This window comes from Larimichthys crocea, chromosome II, assembly GCF_000972845.2.
Source record: "Larimichthys crocea isolate SSNF chromosome II, L_crocea_2.0, whole genome shotgun sequence".
Taxonomy (NCBI): Eukaryota; Metazoa; Chordata; class Actinopteri; family Sciaenidae; genus Larimichthys; species Larimichthys crocea.
In genome coordinates this window covers 5,185,938-5,200,744 of record NC_040012.1, presented here as the reverse complement: position 1 = coordinate 5,200,744, position 14,807 = coordinate 5,185,938, and the positions used below count along the sequence as shown (strand labels likewise).

At 40.4% G+C, this 14,807-nt stretch overlaps 1 protein-coding gene across 1 annotated transcript in view; it reads left to right on the top strand.

The window, feature by feature from the left end:
* glis1a (GLIS family zinc finger 1a) overlaps positions 1-14,344 on the top strand; it is a 47,320-nt gene extending 32,976 nt beyond the window's left edge. The window contains exons 4-9 of the mRNA XM_019265866.2: positions 1,873-1,986; positions 4,233-4,359; positions 5,992-6,148; positions 11,055-11,158; positions 11,262-11,360; positions 12,177-14,344. Coding sequence (XP_019121411.1) covers positions 1,873-1,986; positions 4,233-4,359; positions 5,992-6,148; positions 11,055-11,158; positions 11,262-11,360; positions 12,177-12,319 — 744 coding nt within the window. The 3' untranslated portion in view covers positions 12,320-14,344. The remainder of the gene's footprint in view (positions 1-1,872; positions 1,987-4,232; positions 4,360-5,991; positions 6,149-11,054; positions 11,159-11,261; positions 11,361-12,176) is intronic.
* The last annotated feature ends 463 nt before the right edge of the window (positions 14,345-14,807 follow it).

Sequence of the window (14,807 nt, the reverse complement as noted above, 5' to 3'; positions counted from 1 at the left end):
ATGTTGTTTATTGTGATTGTCTTTTATTTTGAAATGAGCGCAGCCTTATTTCTACCAGCAAAATAAACTCTCTCTGTCTGCGATTTGCTTTAATCTCAGCATAACTCATTTCTTTATTTCCATAAAATGTTTACTCCACTTGATGAAATAAATGCTCTTTCATTTACACGCTGATTGCAGGTAGATGTTGATCTAAAGTTCACCTCATGAATAAAGTGATTTATGGCTGAACGGGAGGAATCTGTACACTGAGCGCTTCCTCTTAACTCTTCTCTCTCTCTTCCTCTCCCTATGCCTGCAGACGAAAGGTAAATACTCTCCATTTTCACTCGAGTCGCTACGTTACGTCGAGTGTTTACATGATCTGCATGTCCTTCCTTTTCTCTGTTAGTGCGGTTGTCACGCTAAGTAACCACTTTTATAGCATTTATCCTAAATGTTTGTGTGTCTGATACACAGAACTACTGTACGCAGTATCATGCCTATAAACCATCTGGATGTGACTCAGTTGACCTTGTACTGTTATTTGTAAACATATTTTGGGTTTGACATCATATCCACTCTGACTGTATAAACTGAGCATGAATGTTGAAGTATGAAAGCTTAGGGTACAAGTATATAATAGAGGGTTTGTAACACCTTAAATACTCAAAAATTAATAAACGTATGGATGTGTTGTGGATTTCAGCTTGTTTGGTATTTTTTTGTTCTTGTGGATCTTAAAAATGAGCTTTATTGCAACAATAAATGTCCAGTTTGGTGGTCAATTTCTTTAATAAAGAAATTAGTCAGAAATTAGTTAAGGTTGTACATGCTTCAGATTCACACACAAAAAAAGGTGTTTAAACGGTTTGTTTGTTGGTTTTAAACCAGGTCACACTGTTGCAAATGGGGACTTAAGAAGACTTAAATCAGTACGACAAAGAACCTTTAAAAGGAAGAAAAAAGATTATATAACATAAAAAAGGTTCTTCAAAGTACCAAAAAGTGCTGCAGTTGTGACTTAAAGAGTTATTTTTTGCATTCCCAAAGATCTTTGAACTGAAAAAGGTTCACCAGAGAACTCAAAGTGCTCCAGAGTAAATAAATGAAAGTACAAACTACAATATCTCCCTCTGAAATCGTGGAGTAGGAGTAGAAAGTAAGAGAGCTAACCATTCATACAACGATGGCAAGCAACTTGGGGTTCAATATCTTGCCCAAGGACACTTCGACAAACAGACTGAAGGGGATCGAACCGCAAATCTTCTGATTGGTGGACAACCCGCTCTCCCTCCGAGCCACAGCCACCCCTTTTACTGCAGTACTTCATTCTCTTGATAAAAAGTTACGTTAAAAGCTGTTGACAACATAATCAACAACAACGATCGATGGTGAAATGACAAGTGAATCAAAGCAGCAAATGATACATTTATTTATACATATATGTATAAATAAGGGTCCACTCAGACAAGATCCAGGACTGCTCTGGCGCAAATTTTTCCGTTAGTTTGAGTGGCGGTTGTCTGGTTTGTCTGCCAAACAAAAACGATGCCAATCAGACAATTGGACCAGTCAGCCTGACACTATCCAGGTGGATTCATGGACTAAACTTTGACGCTCTACATGTTGTGTTCTGGTTTTGTTTATTTCATGTACCCAGCTTCTAAATTTGAGCCTGGCTCACAATTTATGCCACAAAACAGTGGCACAAAGAAGTTTAATGAATCTGAATGTACCTCAACAGAGTTAGTACAAGTATCCGTGATGGGTGTGTCAGATCTTTTGGACATTAAAAAGACACACCTCTGACTACATGACAGTATCTCTTTCTGTATTTCTTCTCCTTGTTTCTTTTCCTCACTTCTTCACCTCCTCTCTCGTCATTCACAGAAGCCGTACGCCTGTCAGATCCCAGGATGCACCAAACGCTACACCGACCCCAGCTCGCTACGAAAGCACGTCAAAGCTCACTCAGCCAAAGGCCTTCAGGAGAGAGAGGTCAAGGTAACAATAGTTTGTTTTTTTAATATATTGGACGGAGATTAACTGAGAGCAGATCACTGCTTGGATAACCAGTATTACAACATCTTTAATAAAAACCTTCTTGTGGCTCTTAAAATGGATTAGTTTTGATTATATTAGATCGGATGTGGTGGAACAGCAGAAAGCAGTAGTGGGGCTTAGAAGAAGTGGCTGTAAATACAAACACAGTAAAACAAAAAGGAGTTTATAAAAACTATTTTAGCTTTTTATAAACCAAATTGTTATTACTTTTATTTTTGGGGGTACTTTTATTGGCCACGTTGCCCTCATAAACCACAGAGAACAAAAATATAAACACAACACTTTTGTTTTGCACCAATGTTTTTTATGAGTTGAAATAAAAGTCAGGATTTGGTGTGACCAACGTTCACCTCATGCAACCGAACCACCGACCCACTCTACCTTCGAGCCACAGCTGGTGTATGGCACGACATTGGCGTCCATTGATCTTGTCATAATATTCAAATTGCCGACAATTAAATGCACCTGTGTTTGCTGTAACCCCGTTGCGACCATGGCTTGCCTAGCTTTACGAGCCATCTGCTGCATCAGTTGTCCTGGTCTCAGATGATCTTCCAATGCTGTTTTAGGACACTGAAAATGCTGTTTGACAGAATATTTATACAGTTGTAAAACAAATTGTATAAAATCGGTATATTTGGCACAGAAGAAGCGTTACTCACTGACAGATGAGACCAATGTAGTCAATGATTGGATAAATATGAGACAGGCATCAGAAATGCATTTAGATACCACAGAAGACATCTCCTTGACAATGACTTAGACTTGTATTGCATTGCATTTTAGGTGTATGGTTGCTATGACGCTACACCAAAGTTTATAAGAGAAGATAAAAGTGGCTTAAAAGTCAGGGAATCATCGCTCAGGTATTTATTGGAGTTAACCCTTTCGATAACCTTTCTGCTACTCTTGACATGCAATTAGTTTTGTCAGCATTGAGAACAAGCTACAGTTTCAAGCTGTACAACAATAAAAGCACTTTGTCCAACAGCTTTAACAAGGGTTGACTCACTGCAGTAAATAACTGTATCATTGGCATACAAATGAAAAAAGAGCGTCTTTTACGCCTCGACCCAAATTAATGATACAAATAGTAAAAAGAAGTGGGCCAGGCACGGAGCCCTGTGAGCTCGAGATAGTATGGAAGTTGTTCACGCTTTTATAATTGAGTTTAATAATAAGGACAAAGTTAAATGGTTCTTGCCTTTCAAAGATTTGTGGTTCGAGGTAGCACCGCGGTCTCCTTGTTTCTGGAGAGCTACAGGAGAAGGAGGAGGAGAAAGAGGAGGAGGAGGAGGAGGAGGTGGTGGAGGAGAGAGTAAGCATGTTTATGATTCAGTAGGATGAAATACAACAAAACAAAGTATTACACACACTCCCTGGAAGTCAGAATAGGGAGCCTATTGTTCGGTGTTATCTGGGCCTTGTTTGTTTTCTATGGACCGTAAGTGACACTGGGGCTTTGTGTGTATTCCCATGCCTTGTTTGGTTTAAACAGAACCACGTGTGCTTGTAAGTTGTGACATGGCTAACACGCCCTGCGCTGCAGTTAAACCCTGTGGGGCTAAATGTGACTTTGAAATATTAAGAACATGCACTTCATAAACTCCTTACGGTTATACATTTCTTCGAAACTGATGTGTCACAGCTATTGAAGTCTGTATCTTCATAAACACTGGTTTTGGGCGAACATTTTTCACTGATTATTCATGCTTCTTTTGTGGTTCCTGGGTGTCCTTCGCGAGTCCTGAAGCTGTCACTAAATTGTTTTGGAAAATCCTGGGGGATGCTCCGTTAACGCTGGATAATAAAGTAAATTGTCTTGCCTTAACTTTGTTAGAACATTGTAGAATGAGATTGCCTAACAAGATTTCTGGATTTTGTACCTCGAGAAGCTGGCTCGCAAGACCAAACGAGAACCAGGCATCTGGTTCAAGCATCATTTCTTTGAAAAATGAACAGTAGAAAACTGCCTGTTTTCAATTGATCTACTGTACTCTATGTAATCAAAAGAAAAGTTTAGCTTCATGGGAGTTGTATTGCACAACAGAAAAACACAGTTGTATGCAACTAAAGCTGCAGCTTTAACGTAATTACTCTCATCCCTACATGCAGGCAGGCGGCCGCGCATGCCCGCAGACGTGAAAGCTTTTATCCCAAGCTTCTTCATTTTGTATGTTCGGCAGGTTCAAGTGCACACAATGCTGGAATCGGACATCTTGAGCGATTGCCTGGCGAGGCAGCATCTCCACAGCTCGGCCTCTTCCCACCAAGGAAACAACTCACCTTTACCGAGCTTAGACGACTTCACAGGTATGTACGAGATGAAACGGTAGCGAGTGGAAATCTGCGTTTAGCCTCCAACACCTCTGTGGAAATGAGTAAAAACAAAGAAAAGGGGTAATTGCCCAAACACCTGGGCTGTTAAGCTGTCTCTTTCATTTTCTCCCATGGCCTCATTTGCTCCTTTTCCTCTCCCTCCTCTACCATTCCTCCGATGATAGCTCATCATGCCAGTGTTTACCTTGTCCAATTACCGGGCACTGACTGCGGGCAAGTTGGCCCTCTCCCCGCCCGTCCTTCAGCTTCTCCAAACCGGTTTTCCAGCCAAGCCTCTTTTTCTTTCCCTTTCAATGGCTGAACCGGGATCAAGAAGCTGTCAGGTACACTGAGGCTCAGTTGGCAGAAGAGTGGGGAGAGTGTCCAGGAGAGCTGTCCATGTCTATTACTTCAGACTACTTGCAGTTTTACCCAGAAGACTTTGAGGGAAAAGCCTCAAACGGCACACTACCAGCTATGTTTATTCAGGGTGAAACAAGCATGTCAGTGTTTAATTTTGAAAATGCCCCAAGAGGACTTTCTCCTTATCAGAAAATGGCCAAATGTTATCCAACTTTCTGACTTTCTGTTGAGTATGTACCGACAATGTGTATGTATGTTGGATTTATGGTATGCCATCATCATCAGCCACCCTTAAACTCAAAGTCAAAGCCAAGTGTTGAAAGCCCTGCTTATGGCAAGCAGGTATTTTAGTTACAGCTTTAAATGAACACCATCAAAAAACTATGTTTTTAATATCAATCACTCACCCCCCCCTCTGGAGTCTTTAAAATTGTCTCTGAAAAGTTTATAGCCTGTTCCTTTGCAGGGAGCAGCAGCTGTTTTCATCTTGGATTTGAATACAATGGATTTCCCAATTTTAATTTCATGACTAAAATGTCTTAAACCACTCATGCAACAGTATTTACTTCTCCTCTGTCCATGCCAGAGTGTTTAAAATGCTTCTATGTTTACCAAAACAAGCTAAATTAGGCTTAAATATATGTTAGCCCCTTAGCTATTAGTATGCTTTAGTGCTGATATGATCAATTAATGGATTAATTAATCACCAGAAACTTAACTTAAATGCCATTTTACACAGAAAATAATAAGAATTAAATAATAAAACAAGTGTAGTTAGCCACATTTTGGGGACAGTACGTTTCTATGAAGGCTCTAATGCTTTTCTTCAACACTGTTTTATTGTTGTTTTATTATTGTTTCATTGTAACTGTAAATCTAAGCTCTTAACATTTGAGGATTTGCTGTTTTTTTTATATCGTTCACAATTGTTTTGAGGTTATTTTTGGGGGTTGTTGGTTGTCCAAAGAAGCAATTTATAATACATCATACATCAAGTTGATTACTTAAATAAACACGTAAGAGGTGGAATATGCTGCAGTAACATTTTCCGAAGTTCCAGATTCCATTGTAACTATAAATCTGAGCTTTTAACATTTGAGGATTTGCTGCCTTTCATATCGTAAATTACTTTGAGGTTTCAACTTGGCATTTGTAAAGCTACGATAAACATTATCAACTGTCTTCTTTTATACACCAAATGATAAATTGATTAAAAAAACAGATACAAGCTAATCCTTGGATAACTTTATGTCTCTCTTACAGGCGTGTACTCAAACAGCACCGCCGTCCACAACAGGGGAAATTCAGAGTTTCTCCCACCGTCAGCAGACACCTGCTCCAGGTATCAAAACTTGGAGGGAAACTTTGACGCCAACAGCCCAATATCTCCGCTGACGAGTCCGGAAGGCATGAGAGAGGGGTGAGTGTGACAGCGATGCAAGCAAATCAATAAAGTTGAATATGCTGCATCCCTGAAGTGAATCTTTTCTTTAATAACACAGGGAGAAATGAGTGTAAACACATGGGTGTGTTTAGAATAACTCCTTGAAACAATTATTAACATCAATTGGATGTTGCGTGCCGTGTGCATGGGCAGTTCAACAGTAGTTTGCATCGGAGAACCATTGTCTTGTTTATTTTTCCAATTTAGACCCCTCGCACAAGTTTTGCACTTGTTTTATTGCTTCACAGTGTGATGTAACCATTAAGAAAAATTACTTTTCATACAATTGTCGAACAATAAATAAAAAAAATTAGATTTTATTTCTTGGAAAACAATTTTGCTTAATGACGTACCCAGAGGCAAACTTAAATGGTCAGTTCATCCAAAGCACGAACAAAAAACATACTTTCCCACTTACTCCTAGCGGTGTCTGGCAAGGTTTAAAGTTATCTGCTACAGGGACTTCTGCTGCCAGCCCAATACAATGGAGCTGAATGGGATTTCGTTTGGCAGTTTTCATTTGGAGCTATTTTCTACTGCAGATAAAAATAGTGAAAGCTGACCACAGTTTTATACTCCTCTTGTGCATGTGAAATCAATTCCCAAAGTTGTGCATTTTCTGCTGTTCGCCCCCTGAAAATCTTTGCATTTATGCAATTTTTCGAACCACTCAACACCTCGGTGAAGTTTCCTCCCTGCGCTATGTCCCAGAAATCCTGAAAAATCCTCTGTCAACCTTGAATACATGGCCACCACTCGAAAAAAAGATTTCACAGTCACTTTGCTTTGCCTCTCTTGTCTGGAAAGCACATGCCCATAAACAGAGAGAGAGACGTGAGCGTATGCATTCTTGAATAAACCAGAGACATTATCACCAGAGATGGCGTTATGGCTTTGTGGTTGCACTGATTGGGTACTCGGAGGCCACAGAACTTATGTGTACTGTAAACTGAGACAAATTTTGTCTAGCGCAGTATAAAAGTAGAAGTGAGACTAAAAAGATACAGCTGACAGCCTTGCGGGCAGCCGTTTCTGGACAATATGGCCCACAAATCATTGGTCATTGAAGATTTGCCTGTAAACTAACTTTTATTGATGCAAACAGAAACAACAAAGGCAGTCTGTCCAATAAAAGAGAGTTGATAAGGGCCAAAATAACATTTTTGTGGTTTAATAAATGATATAAAATCTTCACATATAACGCACATAGTATTTCCATGAGTTGTTTTCAAAGGGGCTTTAGGTCTTGGCAGAGGAGTTAAGAGGAGAGTTTGGATGAGCTGTTCGGCTCTGATCACAAATTCAAACATGTAAGCTCGAGCTTGAGGTTTTATTATTGACCTTGGAAAACAGCCAGCTTGTTGTTATTAGTTGTTATGCAGTCTAACAGTATACGTTATATAGGCGTGTGTTTTAAAGTCTTTAAAATGTGAGCGTGCAAACCTCAAACAGGCCTTGAAAAGCCTGAAAAGTGACAAATATCCTTGAAAGGACTTGATTTAAAGGTCCAGTGTGTAACATTTAGGAGGGTATGCTGCCAGAAATGGAAAATAATATTCATTAGTTGTTCTTATTAGTGTATAATCACCCCAAAAAATATGAATCATTACCTTAAAATGAGCCCTTTATATCTACAGAGCTAATGGGTCCTTTAACACGAAGTCTGCCATGTTGCTACAGTAGCCCCGAATGGACAAACCAAACACTGCAGATTGGGCCTTTTGTGTTTATTCACAAGTGTAGTTTCTCCTCCAAGCTTGGAAGGAAAAGGTGACACGAAATCTAATATAAACGCACAACTGCTTCACTTTTGTCACCTTGTTTCTTGACTTCAAGAACATCACATTTAGCTGTGAAGTTCACAAAGTAAATCCATGTTTTAATAAACCAAAAAGTCTTTTAACTCGATTTGGGTGTCTTAGGACATTTTAACTGTACTTACCTAAACGCAACATCAGCCAGAGCTTCCTTGAAACTATGCACAATCTGTCCATTGACGTCTCTTTATAGAGACTGAGGATGTCATAGAATCCCACTGGTGCCCGCAGAACATCACGCTCTGCCAAAGCCAATACCAGACAAGCACTTGTTTTTCCCCCAAATGACTTAGCGAGACGTTAAACACGTGAAAGTAAATTATCTTTGCTTCACGGCACAGCCGGCATCAAGCTCTGACCTCATAGGCAGGCGCGTGTTTACTCTGGCTACGACGAGCCATTTCGACTTCTTTTAATTATTTAATACACGAGGGGAGTCGGAGGCCCCGCGTTAAAGGCTTGTCCATCAGCGAGTATTTGTGATGTACAGTGTTTGTGTGTTTTGCGGTCGGAGAGAGAGGGCGTGGAGAACTTGCTTTTTGGAGCACCGTGTCCATCAGATACAGGCACAGCAACCAGGATGGCTCTCACACAGAAACACTATTATACAATTTAAAGGAAAGAGAAGTTTACTTTGCAGAAGCTCCGAGTGACATCGGATCCAAATAGCCGGTTTAACCGAAGTGTTTGACATGTCCACACATTTTTTGTATTTACCGTGCTTCTAACGTCTACTCTGGTTTCTCTAAGTACTTGATTGGTAGCGCTTTAGATCACATTAAATCTCCTTCTGTATTATACATTCAACGTGATCCTCTTGTGATCCAGTGACTCTATGTAACGCCGTCGTCCCTCTGCCAAAAATCAGTTTGGCGAGCACAAGCTGGCACCTTCAGTAAGCCTACTCATCCCCCTCCTCTGATCCAGTCCGAGTCTGCTCCTATTAAAAATCATCCACGGATTAAAGCGGGGTTGCGTACGGCATGATGTGCATATAAACATAAGAGCTTTAAATTCTGCGAGCAGGATTCTTCTCATTCCAGATATAAGCAGGGCAGCTGGCTGTAGTTAGTTAGAAAGACGTGGAGGAGGAGGAGGTGTAGAAAAAGTGAGCGATGAAGCTGGTAAAATATGATCAGAGAAACAGTTTCCCGAGGTCGTGCTGACAGCCGCTCCCTCAGGCGTGGGCTCTGCGTCTGTAAAGTTTGGGCACACAAAAAAAAAACGACAGATCGGCCCAGCACGGCACCGCGGCTCAGACATCTCAGCTATGTTGTTGCAGCGTCGTAAGAATGTAAGCCGGCGGAGCAGACGCTCTTGTTTATAGCTAAGGTCAGCTCCGATGGTTCTTGGAGGAAGGGGAGGCCGTCGACGGGGGGAATCCGGAGAAGTGTTGAATTCTTGGGGCTCGCAGTCATCGCTGCACATTTCACTTCAACAGTCGTACTATATCAAAGCCCACTTTGTTTACATAATCCTATACAAAGCCTGGTCTTTATTACCATAGGAAGCCACGGCCATCTGTAAGTTATATCAGTTTGGGTTTCAGAAAGTCCTTCTGATTAATTTTGGCTTTTATTGTGTTTCTCCCCTGAAAGCAGAGACTGTTAAATTAAACGTAATAGCATTTGACATGGGAAATGGGTAATAAAGAGACCCTGGGATGATAAATGATAGATATGTAAAGAAATCTCCAAACATTTCCTTTTTTTATAGCTGGTCAGATGTGAATATAGAAGGCACTTGGGCCAGCAGCCATCAGTATCTCTGACAAACCTTGGCTTGTTTATGAAGCCCACTAAAATCCCTCCAGCAGAAACCAAGGCCATTTAGCTCTCCGGGGACCAATATGCTACAGTACATCATCCTGGAGAGTTCTCAGGCCACATGAAATGTTGAGAGCGAACGCTTTGAAGGAGGAGAAATCGGAAAGGGGGGGTTGGTTGGTTCGAATACCATATTGGAGGCACGAGGGGGTTTCAGCTGCATATCTCCTTGGAGAGATATTCGGCTGCTTTTCTTTCTTCTTGTCGACTTGGCTCCACTGACTCATTCGTTTCCATGTTGAGTCAGAGTGTTTGTGCACAGTCAGCACATTCTTGCAGCGTAGCGAAGGATACAGCTCCACACACACACAAAGCCGGCCTACATTAACCCCCCCCACCACCACCACCACCATCGACTCGAGGTGGAAACGATTCTTTATATAAACTGTACAGTTTGTACACGATTTTAAGTATTTACACGTCTGTGTCTGATAACGCAGCTGTTGCCAGCCAATACTTACCACTGGACAATGCTCAAAACTTTAGTTTTAAATGACTATACCTACATTAGTCATGAAGCCCAGTCCTAAGATTTGTTGTTGTGACCAATTTGAAGATGATAAACAGAATAGAAACCACTTTAAATGTGAGAGACTTTATCCAAAATTTGTTGTCCTGAGACCGTTTGACCTTTTGGTCAGCTGTCACATTTCAAAATAATTTGGTTATGACACCAACATCATTTTACCATAAGTGTTCCTGGCTCAGAAATCTGTGGTGAGGTTAATAAGAAACACTGAAGTCATCTCTATGTGACAGAAACCTTGAACAGCTCAGCGGGACTGAAGCCAACCAGAAGAAGAAAGAAGCGAAAAAACAAAGGCTTCATTATAAAAATGATTGGACTGAGTTGTCGACAGTCGTCGAGGAGATTTCATCGTCTTTCATTTTTAAAAAGAGTTGTTAGTTTTAAAGTTAAGCTTCCAAATCTGTCAGTTTCATTGTAGTTGTGTTTGGATTAAATGAAATGATTGACACAATGCTGTACGGGTAAATATGAAGCTACAGCTTCGCATAAACAGTGGAAAGAAAAATGATAAAGTTACATACTAAAGCTTTCTGTGCAGTAATTTATGACATGGGTCCTATAATTCAGACAGTGATGCAGTGTTTAATCCATCCCCTCTCATCTAAATCTATTCCTTTAAGGTTATGAGTATCAGACTTTATGAATCAGAGTACTCATAAATCTTCATGTTATGTGCCGAGTAGTAATACAGCTTTTTGTACTGCCAACAGGAACAGGCCAACATCGTTGTTCAGCCCTGTGAGCTCCTCGTCGGACCAGCTGCAGGGCTACCAAAAAACCTACAACCACCAACAAGTGTTCTCACAGCAGCAAGGTACCGACAGAGCTCACTCACGTTTGCATCATCAGCAAATCAATATTATATGCAGTGTTGTTGGCGTACATTCCTCATTTTCGTCTGTCGTTTTCTGTCCAAGGATGTGTGTATGGAGAAGGAAAGGTGGTTCAACCGGCCAGCGATGGAGGCTTTGAACCAGCTAGTTACTTCACAAACCCTGCTGCCTCTCACTCTACAGGTAAGACAGCGATAAAGAAAAGTAAAGGCACCTATACTCTCCAATTAAGGAGAAGAGTGTCTGAAACAATGTATGTATAAAACATGGACGCAGCTGTATTGGAGCTCAGTGTGATGGTAAAGACGTGAATCATTGGCGTAACAGCACCCACCTGTCAATCAAAGAGTCCATGCTGTTAATCCTGCATAACTTTAAGCCTTAATATAATCTGAACAGGTGAGTTGTATAAAAATTAACCCTCAGTACAGTTGTCATGAGCTAAAGTGACCAAAACTGTTTTTTGTACCAGGCTGTAAACATGTTTATTTCTGCTGTGAAGTTGGACATTTGAACATGGGGACTTATGGAGACTGACTCACTTCTGGAGCCAGCCTCAAGTGGACGTTTGAGGAACTGCGTTTTTTTGGCATTTCCATGTTATAGATTCACTTCCCAGACACGGTGGTTGCTGCTTGTTCTGAAACCAAAACTTTTTTGCTCCAACAATTGCGTCAATAACTTTCCGATACCAACAATCTAAGATTCACATCTACTTCACCCTGAGACTGGCTCCACTGTTTGAAGTTCTCTCTTCAAATTGCGTCACTAAGAAACGCATGGAAATGTGCTCCCCACATACCCTCATCCACCTTTGAGTGTGGCCAAGAACTATGAACACTTCTGTTATCTGATGTGGTCGGACAACTCATTGCACAAACTTTTGTTGTAGTGTGTATTCGAACCATTCTCTCTTCTTTATTAAAAAAAGTTACATTATGGTAGCTAACTGATTAAAGAGTAATTATGATAATAACTGCAGCCTTTTCCTCCTCTCAGGGTTCGACTTGTTGCAGGACCTGCAGGGTCAGGCGGGGGGCGGTTACTCCATGTCTCCCGGTTCAGACGACAGCTTCCTCTTCCAGGCAGGAGGTGTCGACCGCTGCCTCAACCAGATCTACTCCATCTACCTGGACTCATGATGACTCATCGCAATCACGCTGTTCTCCTCGTGTACGAAGCGTGGCGGCAGACAATCACAACGACAACATACTGTATATTCAAGGCTGAAGCTGTCAGATTTGTTCTGATTCTTAACAGATGTGAAAAATATGTCAGCGGGAGTTTTGACGGTACAAACCAAAGTGCAAAATTGACTAAATGCAGAGCTGCGGGAAAACTGTCAAATATGAAAGGCCAAAGTGGAAATCTGGTCAAATTATAAATGTAAATAGCAGTGACTTTTATATTCAGAGATGACCACAGTATTTGTGATCTGGATAGAACGAGCTATGAGCTTTATTTGCTGGTTTCATCTACTCACAAAGTCAGATAGCTTTCTGGCTCTGCCGCTGATGTTAAAACTCAACTCAGTCCACAGCAGCTTCGCCTCCAGGAAAAACAACAGTACTTGTCAGAATAGGATCGTATAATGTAACGGATCCCAATGTAGGGTTGAAAACGGGGTTCAAGATGAAAGATGATTAAGAAGATACCAAAGAACAAAAAGGGCTCACTTCTCCTTCACAAACTATATTTGACTTTTCTCTAACTGTTGCGTCTTTTCATTTTAAGGTGTCACAAACCAAAAAGGTTGTAAAGTCACATCTAGCAGTGCAGAACAACTTCATTTTGGCAAATTAAATTTAGATGGAAAAGCTCAATACGTCTGTACACTGAAAACGTAGCTACAGCCAAGAGACGGTTAGTTTAGCACAAAGACTGGAAACAATCCACCATTAACTACAAGTAACTCCAAACCTCGGTTAATGCATTATGTTGTTTGTCTCATTTGTACAAAAACAACATGTAAAAATACAGACAGTCATGAGTTATTTCTTTTCTGCAATGACTCCATGAAGTACTCCGGTTCATAGCCTCCCGTAAAAAAAACACCAACTTGTCATTACACCTCAGTTTGTGTGTGGATTAAACAAACAAGATGTAACTTTTGAACTTTGGAGATGCCTGTAGGCAGATTTTTCTTCTCTTCGGAGAGTGCCATGCTGAGCTAACTGTAGCTGTGTTTTCTGTGTGCGACGTGAAGCAACAGATCTGTATTATGCATTAACATTTTAATCCGGTTGCAAGATAAAGAAGACAAGTCTATAAATATGTGAGACATAAAAAGCTGAATCGTTGCCAGCAGACCGTTTATAGGAGCCGAGGCGCCAGTACAGCAAAAAAACTCGGATCACCTCTTGACCTTAACATGAAGTTGTTTGGATAGTAAGGAGTTAAAGTTCACTGACATACTCTGGCACCTCGCCTTATGATTTTGCAGTGCACAGGCACAAAACTGTGGTGTCGATCTTCTCATCTAACTTAAAACAGCAAATAACTGTGTCCACCGACATGTCGAGCCTTTCCTTTAAAAGGTGCCGGCGTGTGTTCATCAGCAGCTAAATTACCTGGTAACCAAAGTGCCACTGAGAAACCTCCAAATGTTTCTGAATTTACATTTCTCAGCTGCACACGAGCCGTGCAGCGTGGAGTAACTGTAGCAGAGCTGCCACCTTGTGTCTGAATGACTGTATGAAGATATAACACACACAGTCTGTGGTACAGAGTGACGGGACGATTAAACTGACACAAAACTGCACTAAAATGTATCGTCTGTGACTCGTCGCAGACTTAAAGGTGTCAACCAGTTATTTTCAATATGTGTAACCTAACAACGATCAAGACAACAGCATAATCTGTTTTTGTTTTTTTCATTTTAATATGTATGTTTCCTTTTTTTTGTTTTTGTCTCCACGTGTTTGTTGTAAAGTTTCTATCAGTGTTATATTCAGTGAGAGGGAGGTGTGCATTGTTTACAGTACGTTCTCTGCACTCTGTCTCATCACAGAGACTTTTTAAGAAAAAAAAATGACCAACCAGAAAATGTTTACACTGATTTTGTAGCAATTCAGAGATTTCTTATTATTGAACATTGAACAGTGTATATAGACTGTAAAAAAAAAAGCACCTGTCTTTTATATCGAAATAAAAAATATCTGTTTGTACATGTTTGTGTTTCTTCATTCTAGAGTTAAACTCACATAAATGTTAGAAAATGTGAGAAAACATATTTAAAATTCTTGTTTTAACAGTTTAAAAATCTCAGATATTTAGTTTACTATCATATATGACAAAGATATGTAGTAAATCGTCATATTTAAGATGCTGGAATCAGTGAATATTTCAGCATTTGTGTGTGAAATGTGGCTGAATAATCCTCTTTTTAATAATTTTTGTGTCATTTGAAAGTTTAATAATCTGTTTTGAGCTTGTTGAATGCTGCCATCTATGGCTCAGACATGTAAGAACAACAGTACAGCTGAAGTCTCACAGTAGACAAGTAGTGAAGAATTGAGTAGATCCCATTCAGTTAGAGGCAGGTTTGTTCGTGTAAGAAGACTTTTTATTGTCGGTGAATCCTTTATTGTCATTGTACAAAGTCCTTAGACAACAAAATGCAGCATTTGC